Below are 24,988 nucleotides of genomic sequence, written 5' to 3'. Positions count from 1 at the left end.
TTTTCTGTTACTTCTTCAAAACACTCCCAATTTAGTTAAACATGATTCTCCCTTTAGACGCCTATGCTGGCTCTTCCTTATCAACCTATATTTTTCCATGTGACTACCAATTCTATTCCGAATAATTGTTCTAGAATCTTGTTCACCATTGAAGCTAAACTGACTGGTCTCTAATTACTGGACTTATCCTTACAACCTTTTTTGAACAAGGGCATAATGTTTGTAATTCTCCAGTCCTCTGGTACCTCCCTTGAGTGTAGGGAAGACTGAAAATTTATAGCCAGTGCCCCTGCAATTTCTACTCTCTCTTCCTTCAGTGTCCTTGGATGCATCTTGTCTAGTCCCGGTGCTTTGTCAACTTTAATTACCGACAGTCTATTCAGCACTTGGCTCCTTCTCATTGTTGAACTCATCGAGTGACAGAGTTTCCTCGTCTGTCACCATGGCCTGGGTAGCATCCACCTTCTTGGTAAAGATGGACCAATGTATTAATTTAATATCTCAGCCATAGCCCGTTTGTCCATGTGTAAATTCCCTTTTAGGTCCCTAATCAGCCCTACTCCTCCTCTTACCACCCTTTTACTATTTATATGCCTATAGAAGACTTTGGGATTCCCCTTTATGTTGACTGTCAGTCTTTTCTCATAATCCCGCTTCGCTTCTCTGATAAGCTGTTTCATCTCCCCTCTAAACCTCCTGTATTCCTCTTCGTTCTCAATTGTATTTTCTACCTGACACCTGTCATAAGCACACTTTTTCTTTATCTTAATTTCTATCTCCTTCTTCATCCAGGGAGTTCTGAGTTTGTTTGTCCTACCTTTCCCTTTCAATGGAATATACCTTGACTGTACCAGAACCAATTCTTTTTTGAAAGTAGCCCATTGTTCAGCTACAGTTTTTCCCGCTAATCTTTCATTCCAGTCTTTCTGGCCCAGCTCCGTTCTTGCCCCATCAAAGTCAGATCTTGTCCAGTTAATTATTCTAGCTCTGGATTGCCTATCGTCCTTTACTATAGTCACCCTAAAATGTACAGTACAATAATCACTTTCTCCTAAATGTTCCCCACTGACACTTGATCACCTAATTTCCAAGAATCAGGTCCAACAGTGCGTCTTTTCTTGTTGGACTGGACACATACTATCGTAGAAAATTTTCCTGAACACAATCTAGGAACTTTTTCCTCTCTCCACCCTTTATGCTACCACTGTCCCACTCTACATACAGGTAATTAAAGTCACCCATTATAACTATTCTGTGATGTTTGCATCTCTCTGCAATTTCCCTGCAGATTTGTTCTACGTCCTTCTCACTAGTTGACGGTCTGTCGACATCACCAAGCAATGTAATTGCATCCTTTTTGTTCCTTAGCTCTAGCAAATTGATTATTGAACTCTCCAGCATTGCAATGCTCTCCTTAACCAATACCGCCACACCTCCTCCTTTCCTTCATCCTATCTTTTCTGAACACCTTGTACCCAGGAATATTTAACACCCAGTTCTGCTTTTCCATGAGCCAGGTCTCTGTTATCGCCACAACGCTATATTCCGACACGGCAATCTACACCTGTAACTCCCCAATCTTATTTACTATACTCCGTGCATACATCCATACTAACTCTAATTTAGATTTTGTTACTTTCTCCATCACCCCTACATCACCTATTAACTTACTATTCTCTATACAAGTGTCATCTGTTCCTCCCAGTAAAAATGCCAAGTTGGCCTTCATCGCAAGAGGAGTTGAGTATTGGAGTAAAGATGTCTTGCTGCAGTTGTATAGAGCCTTGGTGAGACCACACCTGGAGTATTGTGTACAGTTTTGATCTCCTTGTCTAGGGAAGGATATACTTGCCAGAGAGGGAGTGCAACGGAGCTTCACTAGACGATTACCTAGGATGGCAGGTTTGTCCAAGAGATTGAGGAAACTGGGCCTGTATTCTCTAGCGTTTCAGATAATGAGAGGTGATCTCACTGAAACCTACAAAATTCTTACAGGGCATGACAGGGTAGATGTGGATAGGAAGTTTCCCCTGGCTGGTGAGTCTAGACCCATGGGGGCACAGTCTCAGAATAAGGGGAAGGCCATTTAAGACTGAGATGAGAAATTTCTTCATTCAAAGAGTGGCGAATCTATGGAATCCAGAGAACTGTGGAAGCTCAATCGCTGAGCATGTTCAAGACAGAAATCAATATGACATCAGGGGATTTAGGATATTGGGGGAAAACGGCACAGAAGTAGATGTTCACCATGATCTGTTTGAATGGCAGAGCAGGCTTGGGCCGAATGGCCTACTCCTATGTAACTATGACTTTGGAGAAGGAAAGGAGATTGGAGATGTAAAGCGTGTGTATGTTTTAGGATAAGTATCAAATGGCTTGCACTGGCTGTGGACTTGCACCAGTTGCTGGCTTCAGGAATCAAGACATCTCAGCTGTTATAACATCGTTTTTGCTTGGCTTCCTGATCCATTACCAGGCAGCAGTCAGATCATCCCTAGTGATGCACACTCCTGCTCTTGCGCATTGTCAATTCCAGAGATATCGAACACTTTGTAATTTGTGCTTTGAGTTTGCTTTGTGGTTGAGGGACCAGAGATGGCAGGATGTCAAAAGAAATCTCAACACTTTTGTCTATCGCCATAAGTACTATAAGTTTATGGTGACTCAAAAAATTAAATATTTTGTTTCATAGAATCCATTATTAAGAAGGTAATAGCAGGTCATTAAATTATGATTTTGAAAATTAGGCAGAGTCAGTGCGGTTTTGTGAAAGGTAAATCATAAGAACATAATTTAAGAAATTGGAACAGGAGTAGACCATTTGGCCCCTTGAGCCTGCTGTCCCATTCAATATGATCATGGCTGATCATCTTGTGTTTCGATTTCCACATTGCCATCTAACCCCAATAACCTTTGATTCCTTTGCCTAACAAGAATCTATGCACATCTGCCTTAAAAATATTCAATGACCCCATCTCCATCACCTTCTGAGGCAGAGAATTCCAAAGTCGTCCACCTTGTCAAGGCTGTTCAGGATCTTGTATACTTCAATCAAATCACCCTTCACTCTTCTAAACTCCAGTGGAAACAAGCCCAGTCTGTCCAACCTTTCCTCATAAAACAGCCAACTCATTCCAGGTATCAATCTAGTAAACCTCCGTTGAACCGCCTCCAATCCATTTACATCCTTTCTTAAAAAGGAGACCAAAACGGCACACAGTATTTGGGGTGCAGTCTCACCAATGCTCTGCATAACTGAAGCAATACATCTTTACTTTAATGTTCAAAATCTCTCGCAATAAAGGATAGCATTCCATTAGCCACCTTAATTACTTGCTGTACCTGCATACCAACTTTTTGTGACTCATGTACTAGAACACCTAGATCCTTCTGCACCTCTGAATTATGCAGCCGTTTTCCATTTAAGTAATACTCTGCTTTTTTGTTCTTCCTGCCTAAGTGAACAATTTCACATTTTCCCACATTAAACTCCATTTGCCAGATCTTTGCCCACTCGCTAAACCTATCAAATCGTATTGGACAATTTATTAGAGTTCTTTTGAGTAGGTAAGAAGCAATTCAGACATTTGGATTTCCAAAAGTTATTCATTATCTGCCACACAAAAGATATAAGAGCTCATGGTATTGGGGTTATATATTAGCACAGATAGAGGATTAGCTAACCAACAGGAAACCAAGTCAGGATGGAAGGGTCATTTTCAGGTTGGCAACCTGTAACTAGTGGAGTGCACAGGGATCAGTGCTAGGGCCTCAACTATTTACGATTTATGTTAATGACTTGGATGAAGGGACCAACTGTATCATATCCAAATTTGCTGGTGATACAAAAATAAGTTGGAAGGCAAGTTGTGAGAAGGACACAAAGAGTCTGTAAAGAGATATGGATAGGTTAAGTGGGTGGGCAAAGATATTATTTCGATAGATAGAGACTGTAGTACAGAGGGGTCTGGGTCTCCTTGGATGTGAAGCACAAAAGGTAACACATATACACGAGTGATTAGGAAGGCAAATGGATTGTTGGCCTTTATTGCAAGGGATAACAGAGCATAAAAGTAGGGAAGTCTTGCTACAAATGTACAGGGCATTGATGAGACTGCATCTGGAGTACTGTGTATAGTTTTGGCCTCCTTATTTAAGGACAGATATACTTGGATTGGAGGCAGTTCAGAGACAGTTCACTAGGCTGATTCCTGGGCTGAAGGGGTTTCTTATGAGGAAAGGTTGAGTAGATTGGGCCTATACTCAGTGAAGTTCAGAAGAATTAGTGGTGATCTTATTGAAGCTTATTAGATTCTAAGGCGACTTTACAGGGTAGATGCTGAAAAATGTTTCCCCTCAAGGCAGGATCTAGAACTGGGGGTACAGTTTAAAAATAAAGTGTGCCTCATTTAATATTGAGATGAGGAGGAATTTCTTCTGAGGGTTAATAACTAGGGAAAGTTTAAGGCCTATCAGGGATGTACATGGTAACCTGTGCACTGATGCTGAAGATGTGGGCAGTGTTCTCAATTTAGCACTTTGTCTCTGCCTTCACTAAGGAGAGGGACGATGCAGATATTCTAGTTAAAGAGGAGAAGTGTGAAATTTAAGATACAATAAGCATAGTGAGAGAGGATGTACTGGAGGAACTGACACCCTTGAAGGTGGATAAATCACTTGGGTCGGATGGATTGTATCCAAGGCTGTTAAAGGAAGTTAAGGAGGAAGTATCGGATGCCCTGAGGATCATTTCTCCAATCCTCACTAGGTACAACTAAGGTACCAGAGGATTGGAGGTCTGCAAACGTTGTCCCATTATTTAAAAAGAGTGCGAGGGATGGACCAAGTAATTACAGGCTGGTCACTCTGACTTCGGTAGTGAGCAAATTAGTAGAATCAACCCTGAGAGTCAGGATACTTAGAAAGGAATGGATTAGCCAAGGATAGTCAGCGTGGTTTTGTTAGGGGAAGGTTGTGTCTTACTAATTTAATCAAATTTTTTGAGGAAGCAGCAAGGAAGATTGATGAGGTTTGTGCAGTGGATGTTGCCTACGTGAATTTTAGCAAGATATTTGATGAGGCCCCCACATGGTCAGAAAAGTGAGATCCCATGGGATACAAGGAAATGTGGCGAGTTGGATCCAACATTGGCTCAGCGACAGGAAACAAAGGGTAATGGTTGATGGATGTTTTGGCGAATGGAAAATGGGTTCCAGTGGCTTACCATAGGGCTCAGTGTTGGGTCCCTTGCTGTTTGTTGTGTATGTTAATGATTTGGATTTAAATGTTGGTGATGTGTTTGGGAAATTTGCGGATGACACAAAAATTGGCCATGTAGTTGATAGTGAAAATAAGAGATGTCTCCAGGATGATATCAATGGTTTGGTTGAGTTGGTGGAAGAGTGGCAGGTAGAATTCAATCCAGAGAAATGTGAGGTAATGCATTTTAGGAGGGCAAACAAAGCTAGGGAATATGCAATAAATGGGAGGATATTGGAAGGTGTAGAGGAAGTAAGACACCTTGGTGTACATGTCCACGGGTCCCTGAAGGTGGCAAGACAGGGCAATAAGATGGTAAAGCAAGCATATGGAATGCTTTCCTTTAACAGATGGGGTATAGAATTCAAAAGCAGGGATGTAATGATGGAACTGTGTAAAATGCTGGTGAGGTAACAGCTTGAATTTTGTGCACGCTTCTGGTCACCACATTATAGGAAGGACATAATTGCTCTGGAGAGAGTGCAGAGGAGATTTACAAGAATGTTGCTAGGGCTTGAAAATTGCAGCTGTGAGGAAAGATTGGATAGGCTGAGGTTGTTTTCCTTGGAATTGAGGAGGCCAGGCGTGACCTGATTAAGGTGTACAAGATTATGAGGGGCCAAGATATAGTAGACGGGGTTGCCCTGTTTGCCCTAGCAGAGAGATCAATTACAAATTTAAGGGGATTGATAGAAGGATTAGAGGGGCCATGAGGAAAAGCTTCTTCACCCAGATGGTGGTGAGTGCTTGGAATTCGCTGCCTGGTTTGATGATGGAGGCAGAAACCCTCAACTCATTTAAAAGGTTCCTGGATTTGCAGCTAAACGGCTGTAACCTGCAAGGCTATGGACCAGGGTGCTGGAAGGTGAGATTAGAATGGACAGCTAGTTTTTTGTTCTTTTTCGGCCGGTGTAGACATGATGGGCTGAATGGCCTCTTTTTGTGTCATAACTTTTCTATGGTTCTAGAGTTGTTTGACTTTGGAATTTGCTTCCATAGAGAGCAATAGTTGGTTCATTGAATATATTCAAGACTAAGTTAGATTTTTTATCTACAAGGGATTGATGGGTTATGGGGGAACAGGCACAAAAGTGGAGTTGAGATCACAGTCAGATCAGCTATGACTGGCGGAGCAGGCTTGATGGGCCAAATAGCCCTCTGCTCCTATTTCTTATGACCTTACATTCTAGTGTTTCAGGATTAAATTGGGTGATTCTATTTTTCTATGATAACCTTAATGATGAACAATGCAACTCATTTAAGTTATGAGCAAATGGTCTGTGGAGAATAATTTGACACAAAAAGTAAAGCAGATCGAAATTATATTTTTAAGAGTTTTATAAGTCGCAGTTTTTATTGCAGGAAAGATGCTGAAGGAGCTGATTGAACCTTACCAAGAACGTGTGGAGAAGCTGAGGAAGTTCCTACTCGATGTGAACCCTGCTGTGCAATATGACCTTGTTCCTTTGAAAGATCCCTATGGGCCAGCAATTACTGATCCAAACCTAAACTGCATTGTGGTTAGCGATGAGACACAAAAGGGCGGAGAAGCCGTGAACAGAAAACGACTAGAAAATGTAATGTATATAACCAAGGAACTGTTTAGAATATGGCACTGCAACAATAATTTGCATTCCTGTAGTGCCTTTAACAGAGTAAAATGCTCCAGGGCACTAGAGTGAATATTCAATCATTGCCTGCCTCAGTTCATTATATGTATATAAACATAAAGAAGATGGTACATGTACTTTCATCATCAAAATGTTATTTTGTGAAGAAACTTGGAAAAACTCTATATGTGCCTTTCCTGTTCCATAATATGCTATATGTAGTGCCATTGTACCTTGGGAATCAGTGCAAAAAGTACCACCTTATAAACCTAACAAGAAAGATTAAAAGTAAGAGATTTTTAATTTTAATGTGTATGACTGTAGCAGTTCACAGTATTTGTGGGCCTAGGTTACAAATTGGAAGCTACTTGAAAATTTTGTACTTGAGAAAAAAGTATTCAAAATAAAAATAACACATGGGAAATATACAGCAGGTCAGTCAACATCTTAAAGGGAAAAACAAAAATACCTGGAAAAACTCAGCAGGTCTGGCAGCATCTGCGGAGAGGAACACAGTTAACGTTTTGAGTCTAAATGACCCTTCAACAGAACTAAGTAAAAATAGAAGAGAGATGAAATATAAGCTGGTTTAAGTGGGAGTGGGACAAATAGAGCTGGATAGAGGGCCAGTGATAGGTGGAGATAACCAAAAGATGTCACAGACAAAAGGACAAAGAGGTGTTGAAGGTGGTGATATTATCTAAGGAATGTGCTAATTAAGGATAGAAAGCAGGACAAGCAAGGTACAGATAGCCCGGGTGGGGTGGGGTGAAGGAATCAAAAAAGGCTAAAAGGTAGAGATAAAACAATGGGTGGAAATACATTTAAAAATAATGGAAATAGGTGGGAAAAGAAAAATCTATATAAATTATTGGGAGAAAAAGGGGGGGTCGGAAAGGGGTTGGGGCTGGAGGAGAGAGTTCATGATCTAAAATTGTTGAACTCAATATTCAGTCTGGAAGGCTGTAAAGTGCCTAGTCGGAAGATGAGGTGCTGTTCCTCCAGTTTGCGTTGAGCTTCACTGGAACAATGCAGCGGGCCAAGGACGGACATGTGGGCATGAGAGCAGGGTGGAGTGTTGAAATGGCAAGTGACAGGGAGGTCTGGGTCATGCTTGTGGACAGACCGAAGGGGTTCTGCAAAGCGGTCACCCAGTCTGCGTTTGGTCTCTCCAATGTAGAGGAAACTGCATTGGGAGCAATAATGCAGTAGACTAAATTGAGGGAAGTGCAAGTGAAATGCTGCTTCACTTGAAAGGTGTGTTTGGGCCCTTGGACGATGAGGAGAGAGGAAGTAAAGGGGCAGGTGTTGCACCTTCTGCGGTTGCATGGAAAGATGCCGTGGGAGGGGGTTGAGGTGTAGGGGGTGATGGAGGAGTGGACAGGGTGTCCCAGAGGGAACGATTTCTGCAGAATGCCGCCCGGGGGTTTGTGGGAGGTGTGTTGTGTGAAGGAAAGATGTGTTTGGTGGTGGAATCATGCTGGAGTTGGCGGAAATGACAGAGGATGATCCTTTGAATGCGGAGGCTAGTGGGGTGATAAGGACAAGGGGAACCCTATCATGTTTCTGGGAGGGAGAGGAAGGTGTGAGGGCGGATGCGCGGGAGATGGGCCAGACACAGTTGAGGGCCCTGTCAACCACCATGGGTGGAAAACCTCGGTTAAGGAAGACATGTCAGAGGAACTGTTTTTGAAAGTGGCATCATCAGAACAGATGCAACGGAGGCGAAGGAACTGAGAAAATGGGATGGAGTCCTTACACGAAGCGGGGTGTGAGGAGCTGTAGTCGAGGTGGCTGTGGGAGTCGGTAGGCTTGTAATGGATATTGGTGGACAGTCTAGCACCAGAAATTGAGAACCGAAACCGCAGAAGGTGCAACACCTGCCCCTTTATTTCCTCTCTCCTCACCGGCCACATTTGACCGAGTGTGGCTTCAAGGACCCCTAGCAAAACTCGAGTCAGTGGGAATCGGGGTAAACTCTTTGCTGGTTAGAGTCATATCTAGCACAAAGGAAAATTGTTGTGGTTGTTGGAGGCCAGTCATCTCAGCTCCAGGGCATCACCGTAGGAGTTCCTCAGGGTAGTGTCCTTGGTCCAACCATCAATGCTGCTTCATCAGTGACCTTCCTTCCATCATAAGGTCAGAAGTGGGGATGTTCACTGATGATTGCACAATGTTTAGCACCATTCGCGAGTCATCAGATATTGAAGCAGTCCATGTCCAAATGTAGCAAGACCTGGACAATATCCAGGCTTGGGCTGACAAGTGGCAAGTAACATTCATGCCACACAAGTGTCAGGCAATGACCATCTCCAACAAGAGAGAATGCAACCATTGCCCTTTGATATTCAATAGCATTACCATCACTGAATTCCCCACTATCATCACCCTGGGGGTTACCATTGACCAGAAACTGAACTGGACTAGCCATATAAATACTATGGCTACAAGAGCAGGTCAGAGGCTAGGAATTGTGCAGCAAGTAACTCACCTCTTGACCCCCCAAAGCATGCCCACCATCTACAAGGCACAAGTCAGAAGTGTGATGGAATACTCCCCACTTGCCTGGATGAGTGCAGCTTCCACAACACTGAAGAAGCTTGACGCTGTCCAGGGCAAAACAGCCCACTTGATTAGCACTGCATCCATAAGCATTCATTCCCTCCACCACCGCCACACAGTAGCAGCAGTGTGAACCATCTACAAGATGCATTGCATAAATTCACCAAGGCCCCATAGACAGCACCTTCCAAACCCACGACCGGCAGCAGATAGATGGGAACACCACCTGGAAATTGCCCTCCAAGTAACTCACCATCCTGACTTGGAAATATATTGCCGTTCCTTCACTGTCGCTGGGTCAAAAATCTTGGAACACCCTCCCTAACATCACTGTGGATATACCTATACCACATGCACTGCTGCGATTCAAGAAGACAGCTCACCCCCATCTTCTCAAAGGCAACTAAGGATTGACAATAAATGCTGGCCCAGCCAGTGAAGCCCACATCTCGTGCATGAATTTTTTTTAAAAAGAGGACATGAGTAGCAGGTGCATGGGAACACTGCCACCTCAAAGTTTCCCTACTTGGAATTATATTGCTGTATTTTCACTGTCACTGGGTCAAAATCCTTTAACTTCCTTCCTAACAGCATGCTGGGTGTACCTGCATCACATGGACTGCAGCCGTTCAAGAAGGCAGCTCACCACCACCTCCTCAGAGTAATTAGGGATGGGCAATAAATGTTGACCATGCCAGCAACGTTCAAGTCCCAAGAACAAATAACAAACAGCTCCTCCAACCTAACCTTGTAGGTAAGATCCCTCGTTCCTTCATCCCTGATGCCATTCTGATAAATTACCTCTGAACTCTCTCAAGAATCTTCACATTCTTTCTAAAGTGTGGTAACCAGAACTAGATGCAGTTCTCTAGTTGTGGCCTAACCAGGGCTTTATAAAAGTTCATCAAGATCCCATGTCTTTATACTAAATATCTCTTTTTATGAGATCCCATATGCTGTCTCAGGCTGACACTGACACTCATTTCATGAACCTCAGGTTTACCAACCAGCCTTTTAAGTGGATTTTGTTTTTGCCTTTCCATTTATATTTTACATTGGTTTCACCATCACCTTGTGGTATTAGCCAATTAACCTGTCCCGAATCTTTTCACATTTTAATAAAGTCCATACTTCTGAAATTTGGAAGGCATTCCAGATTTTCAATATCTTTGTATTGCTCATTTATGGAGTCTGGCATGGCCAGCAATTTTTTCCCATCCCTAATTGCTTTGAGAAGGTGGTGGTGAGACATTTTGAACTGCTGCAGGCGTGTGGTAGAAGTACTTCCACACTGCTCTAAGGTAGGGAATACCTGGATTGTAACCAGTGATAGTGAAGGAGCAGCAACATATTGTAAAAGCTTTTAGAAGTTTATAAAAAGGAGAGTAGCCAAACTAAATGTTGGTCCCTTAGAGGCACAGGCAGGAGAAATTATTATGGGGAATGAAGAAATAGTAGAGACAATGAACTAATATTTTGTCTGTCTTCGCAGTAGAAGACACTAATTAGATAGCAGAAAAAGAAGGTAACCAAGGGGCTAATAAGAGTGAGGAGCTTAAAGTAATTATTATCAACAGAGAAAAAGGTTTGGAGAAATTTCAGGGCCTGAAAGCCAACAAATCCCTAGAACCTGATGGCCTACATCTAAGAGTTGTAAAAGAGGCTGCTGCAGAGTTAGTGAATGCATGGTTTATGATTTTGCAAAATTCTCTAGATTCTAGAATGATCCCAGCAGACTGGAAGTTAGCAAATATAACTCCGCTGTTCAAGAGAAGAGGGAGAGAGAAAACAGGTAACTACAGGCCAGTTAGCCTGACATCATTTGCTGGGAAAATGCTGGAACCAATTATTAAGGAAGCCAATGCACTTAGAAAATCACAGTATGTTCAGAAAAAGTCAACATGGCTTTACAAACCAGAAATCATGTTTGACATATTTATTAGTCTTTTAAGAATGTAGCTAGTAGGGTAGATAAAGGGAACCAGTAAATGTGGGATATTTGGACTTCCAAAAGATATTTGCTAAGGCGCCACACACAAAAGGCTGATACTCAGAGGCATATGGAATTTGGAGTAACACATTGGCATAGTTGGAGGATTGGTAAAGGACAAGAAGCAGAGAGCAGGCATAAACAAGACACTTTTAAGTTGACAGGGTTGTAACTAGTGGAGTGCCACAACAATCAATGCTGGGGCTTCAGTTATTTGTGAGCTGTAAAATGACTTAGACAAAGAGACCGAATGTTCCCTCTAGGGTGATAGGAAGGAGTAACAAGTCCAGAGAACCATGGATGACCAGAGATATTCTGGTTACGAAAAGAAGGAAAAGAGAGGCTTTTTAGCAAGTACAAGGGAAGCAAATCAGCGGAGGTATTAGTGGAGTACAGAAAGTGCAGGGGAGAGCTTAAGAAAGCAATTAGGAGAGCAAAGAGGGGATATGAGAAAGCGCTGGCTGGTAAAAGAAGGGAAAATCCCAAGATATTCTATAAGTATATCAATGGGAAGAGGATAACCAGGGAAAGAGTAGGGCCCATAAGGGACCAAGGGGGCCAAGAGAATGAGGATGATGGTATCGAACTCGGGGAGAGAGACTGCAAGGTTCTTGAGCAAATTGATATAGGGAGTGAAGGTGTTGGAGGTGTTGGCAGGTTTAATAGTGGACACATCTCCACAGGTCCGGATGATTTGTGTCCCAGACTGCTGAGGGAGGCAAGGGAGGAGATCACGGGGGCTCTGACCCAATTTTTAATTCCCCTCTGGCCACGGAGGAGGTGCCAGAGGACTGGAGAACAGCTAATGTGATTCCGCTATTTAAGAAGGGTTATAGAGATAAGCCAGGGAACTACAGGCCAGTGAGTCTCACGTCAGTGGTAGGGAAACTATTGGAGAAAATGCTGAAGGAGAGGATCTATCTCCACTTGGAGTGGCAAGGTTTGATCAGGGATGGTCAGCATGATTGAATTTTTTGAGGAGGTGACCAGGTGTATAGATGAGGGTAGTGCAGTTGATGTAGTTTATATGGATTTCGGCAAAGCCTTTGACAAGATCCCACATAGTAGACTTATAAAGAAGGCAAATGCACATGGGTTACAGGGTAATTTGACAAGGTGGATTCAAAATTGGCTTAGTTGTAGGAGACAGAGGGTGACAACAGAAGGATGATTTAGTGACCGGAAGCCAGTGTCCAATGGCATACCACAGGGATCTGTGCTGGGTTCCCTATTATTTGTCATTTATATAAACGACAAAGATGACTATGTGGGGGGTAGTATTAGTAAGTTGTGGATGACACAAAGATTGGCCGGGTGGTTAACAGTGATGTTGAGTGTCTTGAGCTACAGGAAGATATAGGCGGGATGGTCAAATGGGCAGTTAAGTGGCAGATGGAATTTAACCCTGAAAAGTGTGAGGTGATGCACTTTGGAAGGAGTAATTTGACAAGTATTCAATGAACAGTATGACACGAGGAAGTTCTAAGGAACAAAGGCACCTTAGCGTGTGTGTCCATAGATCTCTGAAGGCGGAGGGGCATGTTAGTGGGGTGGTGAAAAAGGCATATGGGACGCTTGCCTTTGTCAATCAAGGCATAGATTACAAAAGTAGGGAGGTCATGTTGGAGTTGTATAGAACCTTAGTGAGGCCACAGCTGGAGTACTGTGTGCAGTTCTGTTCGCCACATTATAGGAAGGATGTGATTGCACTGGAGGGGGTACAGAGGAGATTCACCAGGATGTTGCCTGGGATGAAACATTTAAGTTATGAGGAGAGGTTGGATAGACTTGAGTTGTTTTCGTTGGAGCAGAGAAGACTATGGGGCGACCTGATCGAGGTGTACAAGATTATGAGGAGCATGGACAGGGTGGATAGAGAGCGGCTATTCTCCTTAGTTGAAGGATCAGTCACGAGGGGACATAAGTTCAAGGTGAGGAGCAGGTGGTTTAGGGGGGATGTGAGGAAAAATCTTTTTACCCAGAGGGTGGTGACGGTCTGGAATGCAATGCACTACCTGGGAGGGTGGTGGAAGCAGGTTGCCTCACATCCTTTAAAAAGCACCTGGATGAGAAGTTGGCACATCATAACATTTAAAGCTATGGGCCAAGTACTGTTAAATGGGATTAGATGGGTAGGTCAGGTGTTTCTTACGTGTCAGTACAGACTCAATGGGCCGAAGGGCCTCTTCCGCACTGTGAGATTCTGTGGAATACTGTAGTACCATATCTGAGTTTGCTGACAATACACATCTAGGTGGAAACATAAGCTGTGAGGAGGACACAGAGGCTATAAAGAGATGTAGACAGGGTAAGTGAGTGAACAACAGGGTAGCAGAATGGAGTATAATATGGGTAAGTGTGAGGTTATACACTTCGATAAAAATAGTTAGGCTGAGTAAATTTGGCATATATTCTCTGAAGTTTAGAAGAACGAGAAGCGATCTCATTGAAATATAGGACTTTGAAGGGGCTTGACAAGGTAGACACTGAGAAGTTGTTTCCCCTGGCTGGGGAATCTAGCACATGGGGCACAGCTTCAGGACTGAGATGAGAAATTTTTCCATTCAGAGGCTTATGATTCTTTGGAATTGCCTACACCACAGGGTTATGGATGCTCCATCGTTGAATTTATTCAGGAATGAGATTGCTAGATTCTTGATCTCTTAAGGAATCAAAGGTTATGAGGAATGATAAGAATGTAGAGTTAATGCCTGTGATCAGCCATGATCGCATTGAATGTTGGAGCAGGCTCGAGGGGCCAAATGGTCTACTGCCCCTACTTATCTTTTCATGTTTGATGCTCCTATTTCTTGCGTTCTTATAGCCTATCTCTTTGACCAAGCTTTTCATCACCTGTCCTTACGTGGCTCTGTGTCAAATTATTGTTTGTAATGGTTCTGTGAAGCACCATGAGTTGGAAATGCAAGTTGTTGTTGTCTAACTCATAATACAGCAACTGGATTTGTACAGGTTGGGGCTGGACTAGCACCATGTACAAACTCAACCACTAGCAGTGTTTTATGCTTTATTCCTCTTGATTTGATCCCCATAGAGACTGATAACCTTTTTTAAAGATGTTTGGATTCCCGGTGACCAATTTAAAGGAATTGCACAAGATTTCAAGTTATAAGATTTCTTCTGTAACAAACAAACCAAAAGCAACATTGACCAGTAGGTAACTAATACTCTGAGCTGTAGGAAAGATAATCCTTATTAATGCCTTAACGGGATCGATAAGCCCACGTCTCATATTCTTCATGGCACGCTTTCCATAGAATTGCAGTGTCTTCAGAAAACAGTCCGAAGTCACTCCCAGCTTCCATTGGGTTCACTTCTCCCCGTTTCACTTGAGTCAGAACATCCAGCATCTAAGATCTTTTCCGTCAGCCTCCTGAGAACTCTTGAATCGACTTTCAGCAGTAAGGCCAACTCCAATGATTCCTTCTCCTGGCTTCACCAGGGCAAATCTCCCAGTGTCCTTAAATTGTTGTGGGTTCTTTCTCTTTGACCACTTGGCAGGCTTTGCCCAGAATAAACTCTGGTAGCTAACATAGAAAAAAGCCTTTTCCTGCTGAAGACAGCAGCAACTGTTGTTCCTTGTCTGTGTGTGTGTGTGTGTGTGTGTGTGTCTCTCTCTCTCTTTCTCTTGCTCACTGTTGGCTTTGCAAAGGAGTTTTGATATTGACCCTAAGTCCTGGGAGAAGCAGAGAGAAAATGCAAAGAAGCAACTAATCCAAATCTCAATCATCTGTGGTATCCTGCCCTATTTGCTGCAGAACCTTCCAGGTGCAGATCAGCTTTAGCAGTCACCTATATACCATCAAATCCTACCAAACACCCCAGATGATCATTGCTCAAAGGACAAGCAATCTCTGAGACAGAAATAACAAGAACATCTGCTTCTGCCTTTGTTTTCAGGTGTGAAACCTGGCACAGTTATTTCAATAACATCTGGCCTGGGCCCCTTGTCCCTATGGTAACCATGCCATACAGGCTTCTTGTCGGGCAAAACTCATTGCAGATCACATGATCCTATTCAGCTCCATTTTACCTTGAATTAAAGAGACAGCCCAAAAAAAATTCTTAGAAAACCTCGCATTTATAATACTTTGACTACATAACCCAAGACCCTAATTGATATGATCTTTGCCTTTATTGTTGCATATTTAGTGCTTGCATTTCAACTCAAGTTTGTGATTCAGAGATTCCAATGTTTTCTTATTCAGGCTCTTCAGGAGTTGGCAATCCATAAAATCTCTTTAATAAAAGATGTACATCATACAGCCGATGAAGAAGAAAAGATCAGTTCATCCACTCTCAGGAAACGACTGTTGGGGTGCTTGCTGGTGCCTCCAAAAGTAAGTGCTGCTGGGATCTATTGGTGCAGCACCTCTGAGATTAGCGGTGCTGGAAACATCATTGCTTATTAGAGGTAAATTGATTATATTTGTGGTGAGCATATTGATTGCTTCCATAAAAGAGAGTACTGATAAAGTTAAAGAAAAGCTACACAACTTTCTAGCAAGGGATAAACATTGACCAGAGTACTGAGAAATTCCCCCATTCTTTGGCTAATGTCACATTACTTCCACCTGAGATGCAGGCAAAGCCTCAGTTTAATGCCTCCTCTGAAGGTTGTACCTCTGACACCATAGTACACACTCAGGATTGCACTGAAGCATCAGCTTAAATCAGGGTTGTCCAACATACGGTCCGCAGGCCACAATCCAGCCCACCATGCCTCTCTATCCGGCCCACAGATTCATTGTCCAAAATACAGGTAAGTGAAAATAGCAGATCTGCAAGTGAGCCTATAGCAGCAAATATGGGAGAGAAATAGTCTGTGATTGGAGGAGCAGTGTAAAGGTGAGTGGCCATGGCGCATTCTCTTTTTCACCCTCCAGCACAGGTGCCAGGACCCCAAAAGAGCACGGGATCCAGATGGCAGAGCAGGCCAGGGAGGCCACAAGGGACAGCAGTCACAGCAACCGCAGTCACAGCAACGGCACCGCCCAGCTCCCAGCCCGAGGAAACTGGAGTCTCAGACAGCGCAGAGTGAGGAAGTGCTTCTTGGTACCTTCACAGCCATCCCGGGTTCCTCCTTGGCAGTAAAATGCCCAAACCTTACGGGCCCGGGTGATGGGTGTGTGAGTCTGCGCAAGTGTGCATTTGTGTGTGAGAGTGAGAGCATGAACCCTGAGACTGGAAATGAGTCGGACACACACACACCCTTCTCCCCCACCCCCCAGCAACCTACTGTTAGGTATAAGACGGGGGTCCATTCAAGCAGCACTAATTTTTCTCTCTCCACTCGTCCATAAACAGAAAGATGTTTTGATTTGTTTCCTTTATTGAAAAGGCAGTAGCATATTTCCCAATCCTTCGGTTTTTGTGTGATCCAATTCCGACTAATAACCCCACAGCAAACTCGAGGTAGGATGAACTCAAAAGGTTACTTTATTGTGAAAAGGAGTGTCCGCGACGTTCCCCTTAGCACACATGCATTAAACAGATGGATAGAGAAGAAAAGGTTTTACAGTACAGAAACCACAGAGAAAATAAATATTGTTTTGGGTGAGGTCCAGAGTCCAGAATCAAAGTCCCATGAGGAATTCTTTCACGGAGATTGGTGGTAGTGTAAGATTTGCTTTTCCAGTGGTATTGACTTCACAAATTGAAATAGGCATGCAGAGATGAATCAGTTTGTAGGCAATGATACAGAACTTTCAGTGGAGGCAGGGTAGATGAGACCAGCTGTCCAGCCTGGCTAGAGCTGGTTCTGTGTACCCTGTTAATCAGATGCTAAAGCAGCAGACGGACTTGCAGCTCAGGAAGGTGATATTAACTTGTTCAACAAGCCAGAGTCTAAGGTCATGTGACCTTACCTCTCCACAATCTCTTCAACAAGGCATGTTTATCCAGTGTCTGGACAGAAGAAATAGGAACAGGAGTAGACCATCCGGCCCCTCGAGCCAGCTCCGCCATTCAACAAGATCATGACTGAACTTCTTGTTTTCAATTTCCTCATTCCATCTACCCCCGATAACCTTTGATTCCCATACCTAACAAGAATCTGTCTATCTTAAAAATATTCAGTGACCCACGTCTCCACCATCTTCTGAGGCAGAAAGTTCTAAAGTTGCACAACCCTCAGAAAAAAATTTCTCCTTATCTCTGTCTCAAAAGGGAAACCCCGAATTTTAAAACAGCACCTCCTAGTTCTGGACTCATCCACAAGAGGAAACATCCTTTCGACATCCACTTTGTCAAGGCTATTCAGGATCCTCTATGCTTCAATCAAATCACCCTTCACTCTTCTAAACTCCAGTGGAAACAAGCCCAGCCTGTCCAACCTTTCCTCATAAGACAACCCACTCTTTCCAGGTATCAATCTAGTAAACCTCCTTTGAACTGCCTCCAATCCATTTACATCCTTCCTTAAATAAGGAAACCAAAACTGCACACAGTATTCGAGGTGCAATCTCACCAATGCCCTGTGTAACTGAAGCACAACATCCTTACTTTAATGTTCAAAATCTCTCATAATGAAGGATAGCACTCCGTTAGCCTTCTTAATTACTTGCTGTACCTGCATACCAACTTTTTGTGACTTACATATTAGAACACCCAGATCCTTCTGCACCTCCTAATTATAAAGCTGTTCTCCGTTTAAATAATACTCTGCTTTTTTGTTCTTCCTGCCAAGGTGAACAACTTCACATTTTCCCACATCAAACTTCATTTGCCAGATCTTTGTCCACTCACTCAACCTATCTATGTCCATCTGCAGTCTCCTCATGTTCCCTTCACAACATACTTTCCTACCCATCTGTGTCAAGTGCAAATTTAGCTACCATGCCTTCATCTAAGTCATTGATGTATATCGTAAAAAGTTGAGGCCCCAGCACAGACCCCTGTGGAACTCTGCTCGTCACATCATGCCAATCTGAAAAAGATCAATTTAAGCATACTCCCTGCTTTCTGCCAGCCAGCCAATCTGCTATCCATGCTAATATGTTACCCTTTACACCATGCACTTTTATTTTCTGTAATAATCTTTGATGTGGCACCTTATCAAATGCCTTCTGGAAATCCAAGTACAGCACATCCACAGGCTCCCCTTTATCCACCACGCATGTTACTCCTTCAAAAATCTCCGATAAATTGGTTAAACATGATTTTCCTGTCGCAAAACCATGCTGACACTTCCCGATTGCCTTGAGTTCTTCTAAGTGCCCGGCTTTAACCCCCTTAATGATCGATTATAACAACTTCCCCACGACAGACATCAAGCTAACTGGCCTTTAGTTTCCTGTTTTCTGCCTCACACCCTTCTTGAATACAGGAGTTATATTTGCTATTTTTCAGTCTGATGGAACCTTTCCAGAAACTAGCGAATTTTGGGAAATTAACACCAGCGCATCGACTACCTCATTAGCCACATCTTTTAAGACCCTAGGACAGCCTGCAGCTCTATCAATTTGCTCAGTACTGTTTTCCTAGTGATTTCAATTTCACAAAGCTTCTCTCTCCCTTTCACCTCCTGATTTGCATCTATTACTGAATGTTTTTTGTATCCTCTATAGTGAACACAGAAGCAAAACATTTGTTAATTTCTTCTGCCATTTCTTTATTATATACAGTTAACTCCCCATTGTCACTCTCTAGAGGACTGACACTCACTTTACTTTTTTCCTTTTTAAATACCTGTACAAACTCTTGTTATCCGTTTTTACGTTTCTTGCTAGCTTCCTCTCAAAGTCTAATTTCTTTCTCCTAGTTAACCTTTTAGTCATTCTCTGCCGTTCTTTATATTCTGACCAATGATCTGTCCTACTACTCACCTTTGCGGAGTTGTATGCTTTTTCCTTAAGTTTGATGCTTTCTTTAGTTAATCAGGGATGGTGGGTCCTCCTTTTAGAATTTTTCTTTATAATAGGAATGTACTTATCCTGAATACTCTGAAATGTGCCTTTAATTGTCTGCCACTGCTTCTCTATTGATCTATTCACTAGCCTAGTTTCCCAGTTCATTTCAGCTAGCACAGCTTTCATCCCCACATAGTTGCCCTTATTTAAGGTTAAGATACGAGTCTTCTCTCTTTCAAACTGGATGTAAAATTCAATCGTATTGTGGTCCTTATTCTGAGGTCATTAATTAATCCTGTCACACTACAAAATGCCAAGTCTAATATAACCTGCCCTCTGGTTGGTTCCAGAACATGCTGCTCTAAGAAACAACCTCAAGAGCAGCTTGGAATTCAGCTTGGTCTCCAAGACTGCCAACATTCCCACCATTATGGGTTAAAAGGAATGTTTGAGATGCCATTGTCTTAGTAGACTCCACTGGCAAGCTTTGGTCTATCAAATACAAATGGCTTTTGTGTAGCTCCCTTTTAAGTTGGGCTGTGTATTTCCAGGTGGCCTGATAGTAGCTCCTCAGAAATAATGAGGTGTGACATTTCTGACACTGCAACGTGGCTTCTTTTGTTCTGGTGAGTCACAAACATAAGGTCAGCCATCTTTAATGGTTTTTGTTCAGCCGAAAGGTCCAGTTTAAAATTAAGGAATAACCATGAGAATATGTTTATAAAAAATTTGTTACCTTCTGTTCTGCCACACTATCCAAAAAGCAGGCCAGGAGATGAGGAAAACCCAGGCTGAAAGGCAACCCGCTTCTGACCCCCCACTTCCATATGAATTCCACTGAGGCGAATACAAGGTTGGTGTTAGTTAAATCTAACTCCCTAGTTCGCCCCTGGTCTCCATCCCTTCCCTGGTGACCTGGACTTAGGGCCTAGTCTGTTTCTCTAGCTCTGCTTCTTAAGCAAAAAGGCAAAAAATGTTTCATTGGTTAGCATTGCTGCTTGGTATTTTTTAATGGTCATTTTTATTATTTTTTTCACTACCAGTGTATTGCTTTGATTTTTTAAAAAATAAATTCATGTTTAATATTGTGCCAATATGTGCTAATATTGTGTAATATTTCACAAATTTGTTCATCGGCCCTTGAGTGAGAAAAATTGAAATGTGAGCCCTCACATAAAAAGGTTGGCCAACCCTGATACATGGTTTTCGACAGGTATTAGGTGGACTTTGACAGTGACTCAATGCTGGTCCTGAGCTAAATATGGTAGTGTGGACCAAGCACTACCCAGGAACATGATAAAGTAGACTGGGCCTTTATTCTCTTGAGTTTAGAACATTGAGAGGTGATCTCATTCAAACGTACAAAATTCTTGACAGGGTAGATGCAGGAAGGATGAAGGGAGGTGAGGGGGGCGGGTCTAGAACCAGGGGACACAGTCTCAGAATAAAGGACAGGCCATTTAGGACTGACATGAGAGATTTCTTCACTCAGAGGGTGATGAATCTTTGGAATTCTTTGTTCCAGAGGACCGTGGAGGCTTAGTCATTGAGCCTGTTAAAGACTGACAGAAGTAGATTTCTACATATTAAAAATATTAAGGGATACAGGGAGAGTGCAGGAAAATGGCTTTGAAGGAGAAATCAACCATGATCTGATTGAATGGTGGAATGGGTTCGAAGGGCTGAATGGCCTACTCCTATTTCTCATATTCTTACGTGAAAGACCAGTAGACCACAAGAATGGAAGCAGTAGGCAATTCTTTAGTCAGGGGCATAGTCAGACCATTTTGTACCTGACATCCAGCGTTATATGTGTAGAAATTTCTTTCAGTTAATTATTAAAATAGAACAGAATGTATATGTCCTGTGGAATGTGTTTCTTTTTCCAACATTCAACTGCAAGCTTGGATTAACTTCATTTACAAATTACAACACAGTAGGATTCGCACAGTCCCTTTTAACACTGGGACCCGAGTTCAAATCTAGGTTTGTTTGGAATAAAAAGCACTATGCATCTGGCTCTAATTTGTATCTGAAATAAAGTTGTAATGTCATTAATGTAATTAATCCCACTAAACCAGCGATAATTTAGCAAAAATTCAAACTAAATTGACAATGCTTATTAAAGAAGGCATAAGAGCGGCTCATATAGGAAGTGTTGATGTCTACTTAGTTGGGGTTATACCTTTGAGGTTAGGACGAAGTAGGAAGAGCCTTATCCTGCTTCTCACCTGTGCTGTACCCAACATAGAAGAGCCTGATGCTGCTATTTGATAGCAGTATGGAAGAGTCCAATTTCACAGGAGTGACAAAATTATAAATTCATTTTAAGTATATGCTTCAGATAGAACATGTAAATGCATCCTTAACTTGTGTCGGCATAATTTCAGGGCAATCCCAGAATTGCGCCAGTTCCTTATGTGATTGGATTGACTGGATGTATGGGCAGTGGAAAGACGTCAGTTGTACGGTACCTGCAGAAAATGGGAGCAACTACCATTGATGCTGACCAACTGGGACATGAGACTTACAGACCGGGGACAGCTGCTTACCAGAGGATTGTTCAGAAATTTGGACAAGGTACATTTAGCTTTGATGTCTTTTACCAAAGCACCAACTTCAACTTTTTTAAGCAAAGAAATGTCTGCAAAAACTATTTATGGAACTGAATAATTCCACTTTTCAACCATTATAAAGAGACAACCTTGCATCATTTACCACAGTTATTATGAGACATTGCAGTACTCAGCAATCCTTCATTTTGTAAGGTGCCTCCTGATAGATATGCCACTAATCAGGTATTTACTTCATGTCCTAATGGGGTCATGAGCCATTTGTTACAAACCTAAATGATAGAAGTCTTTGTGATACTGGGATGCCTGCTGTAAGTGTGGTCTCTTCATTTCCCAGTGACATACATTCAATACCAATGTGTTTCATTCTTGCCATGCTTTCCCACGCAACTGTTTGCAATGATCAGGTTTATTCCAGTACACTGCATTGCTCATTCTCTTTCCCATGGGGATGTTTGGTTCCAGGGCAACAATACCAAAATAATGAATGGAGAATTATTTTCATCAAATTACTAAAATCTGTAGAAATCTGTATGAACTTTTCATAAAGGTTAATAGCTTCTTTTTTTCCCTTGTGCCCTTTTTAAGATTTAGCTTTTTGTTTTGCTCTTTAGGAAACCATTTACAAATTATGATGTGGCAGTATTGCAGTCTTCTGGAAGATTAGCAACCTATTATTGTTTCTCTTATTTTTAAAAAATCTTCCCTGGTGGCTCAGTGAATTTGTCCAGTGAATAACTGACTTATCCAGACTGACATGTCTTGGTTCTATCCAAAGCATGTGCTGCATCAGCCAGTTGCAGGCAGGTCAATGAATGTTGTGGGAATTAGCTTAATTACTTTGTGCTCTCTGCTGCAAAGTGGATATTTGGAGGTCAAACAAGAGGAACAGATTCAGGTTTGATATCTCTAAGACAGAGCTACCTGCTGGCACACCTAGGTTCAAGGTTCACATGTGAATATTAGGCACTTGGAGGAACTAGAATGCTCATGCTGTAAATGCAATGCCTTCATGAAAGGAGAAGGCAAAAAATTGGCATTTGCTGAGGGGGAAGCATGCTGTCAGGATAAGTGAGAAAAGCTCCAATGATCTGTTGTCTGATTTGCTCAGCTCCTATGCCCCACTCATTTGAGAACCATCAGAAGCTCTTTGCAGGGAACTGAGAATGAAATTCAGTCCCAGTTATCTGTAATACCACATTGTCATCATGTAACTCTACCCTTTAATTAAACTGCAACTCCCATTCGGTTAGTCAGGTAAATAAGCAACAACTTAGTGGGATTCCACTTATTAACACTCGTTTTTTCCTGAATAAACAGTGACTCTGCAGTAATTTTACAATAATTATTCTCATGGTGTCTCGTTCCAGATATTTTACTGAAAGATGGAACAATCGATCGAAGTGCTTTGGGAAAGAGAGTTTTTGGAGATGATGTAAGTACGTGATGTGGAATTTTCCTAAGTATAAATGCTGCTTATTTTCAATTGATGCTGCTTTACCACTTTCTCATCATTAGATCAGTCTGAGGAATATAGTGCTGACTAATTGTGCTAGGGTAGCATAACTCCTGTCAGAATGGAGGAAGGGGATTGAATGTCCTGTTAACATGAGCTCAAGTGGCCGTTGTTTTGAGGGTCAGATTCTCATCCGTTAGTCTTAATTTCTTTGTGCTTTGTATTCTTCATTGCTGTCATATATGCAACGAGGCAGTTTAAACATCAAGGTGTTTGTTTTGTTTGTGAAATTTGAAATACTATTTTTTCCACCATCAATAATACTGTACTGGATCACTAAATATTTGTAGGTATAAATACAACTTGGCAAATTTTGTGATGATGAAACACTTTGGAACCCAAATGTTCAGTTTCTGATACCCATTAACAGTTCCCTCTCTTCAGAACCCTGTCTCCATTCTCCTTCAAATCTGCCATCATCAGCCCTCTCCGTAATTAAAGCAACCTTTGACCCCTCCATCCTTGTAAGCTATTTCCCCATCTCCAACCTCCCTTTTCTCTTCCAAAGTCTTTGAACATGTTGTAATTTGCTAAATCTGTGCCATCTTTCTTGGAAATCCATTTTTGAATCCTCCCAATCAAGTTTCCAGCCCTGCCACTGTACCAGAATAGCTCTTAATAAATTCACAAATGACATCCTATGTTGACTGTGACAAAGGTACACTATCCCACCTTGTCCTTCTCAATCTGTCTGCAGCCATCCTTCTCCAAAGCCTCTCCACCTACATCCAGCTGGGTGGAAATGAACTTGCTTGGTTTCATTCTTAACTATCTAATCATAGCCAGAGAATCAGCTGCATTAGCTTTTCTTCCCGCTCCTGTACTGATAACCCTCTGGTGTCCCCCAAGGATCTATTCTCAGCCCCTTCCTATTTCTCACTTGCATGCTGCACTTCGGTAATATTATCTGAAAACACAATACCAGATTTCACATGCACACAGACAACATCCATCCCTACCTCACCGCATAGTGGTATTGTCGCCAAACTAGTCATCCAGAGACCCAGCATAATGCTCTGGGGGTTCGGGTTCAAAGCCCTCCATAGCAGATGGTGAAATCTGAATTCAATAAAAATCTGGAATTAAAAGTCTAATGGTTCACTAAAGGCCTTCAGGGGAGGAAATCTGCTGTCCTTAGCTGGTCTGACCTACATGTGACTCCAAACCCACAGCAGTGTGATTGACTCTTAATTGTCCTATGAAATGGCCTACCAAGCCATTCAGTTGTATCAATCCGCTAAAAAATTTAAAAGGAATGGAACCAGGTGGACCACCCAGCATCAACCTAGGCACTGGAAATAGCGAATTCAACCCTTAGAGTCCTCAACATTGACTCCGGACCCCATGAAGTCTCATGGTATTCAGTCAAACATGGGCAAGGAAATCCCCCCTGATTACCATGCACCGCCTCCCCTCCCTCAGCTGATGAATCAGTACTAGGAGATTGTGAGCAATGGATATTAAGAAGGAGGATCTACAGAAGCTCAAACAAAACTTCACATCAAGATCTGGTTGAATCATTTGATTCATTATCCTTTGAATGTGGAAGGAGAAATGATTCTCTGTTCTGTCTGAGAGAATTGATTTCAAACAGCAAGAAAATCACCAAG

The 24,988-nt window shown here is 42.3% G+C and overlaps 2 protein-coding genes across 7 annotated transcripts in view; one reads left to right on the top strand and one right to left on the bottom strand.

Annotated features, from left to right (window-relative positions):
- cntnap1 (contactin associated protein 1) overlaps nucleotides 1-24,988 on the bottom strand; it is a 1,152,571-nt gene that overhangs the window by 331,232 nt on the left and 796,351 nt on the right. The window lies entirely within an intron of this gene.
- Nucleotides 1-24,988, top strand: part of coasy (CoA synthase) — a 73,349-nt gene that overhangs the window by 21,041 nt on the left and 27,320 nt on the right. For both annotated transcript variants that reach the window (XM_041173316.1, XM_041173317.1), the window contains exons 3-6: nucleotides 6,622-6,836; nucleotides 15,648-15,779; nucleotides 21,680-21,869; nucleotides 23,233-23,297. In XM_041173316.1, coding sequence (XP_041029250.1) covers nucleotides 6,622-6,836; nucleotides 15,648-15,779; nucleotides 21,680-21,869; nucleotides 23,233-23,297 — 602 coding nt within the window. The remainder of the gene's footprint in view (nucleotides 1-6,621; nucleotides 6,837-15,647; nucleotides 15,780-21,679; nucleotides 21,870-23,232; nucleotides 23,298-24,988) is intronic.

Source organism: Carcharodon carcharias, chromosome 23 (assembly GCF_017639515.1).
Source record: "Carcharodon carcharias isolate sCarCar2 chromosome 23, sCarCar2.pri, whole genome shotgun sequence".
Taxonomy (NCBI): domain Eukaryota; kingdom Metazoa; phylum Chordata; class Chondrichthyes; order Lamniformes; family Lamnidae; genus Carcharodon; species Carcharodon carcharias.
This window is presented reverse-complemented; position numbering and strand designations above follow the sequence as displayed.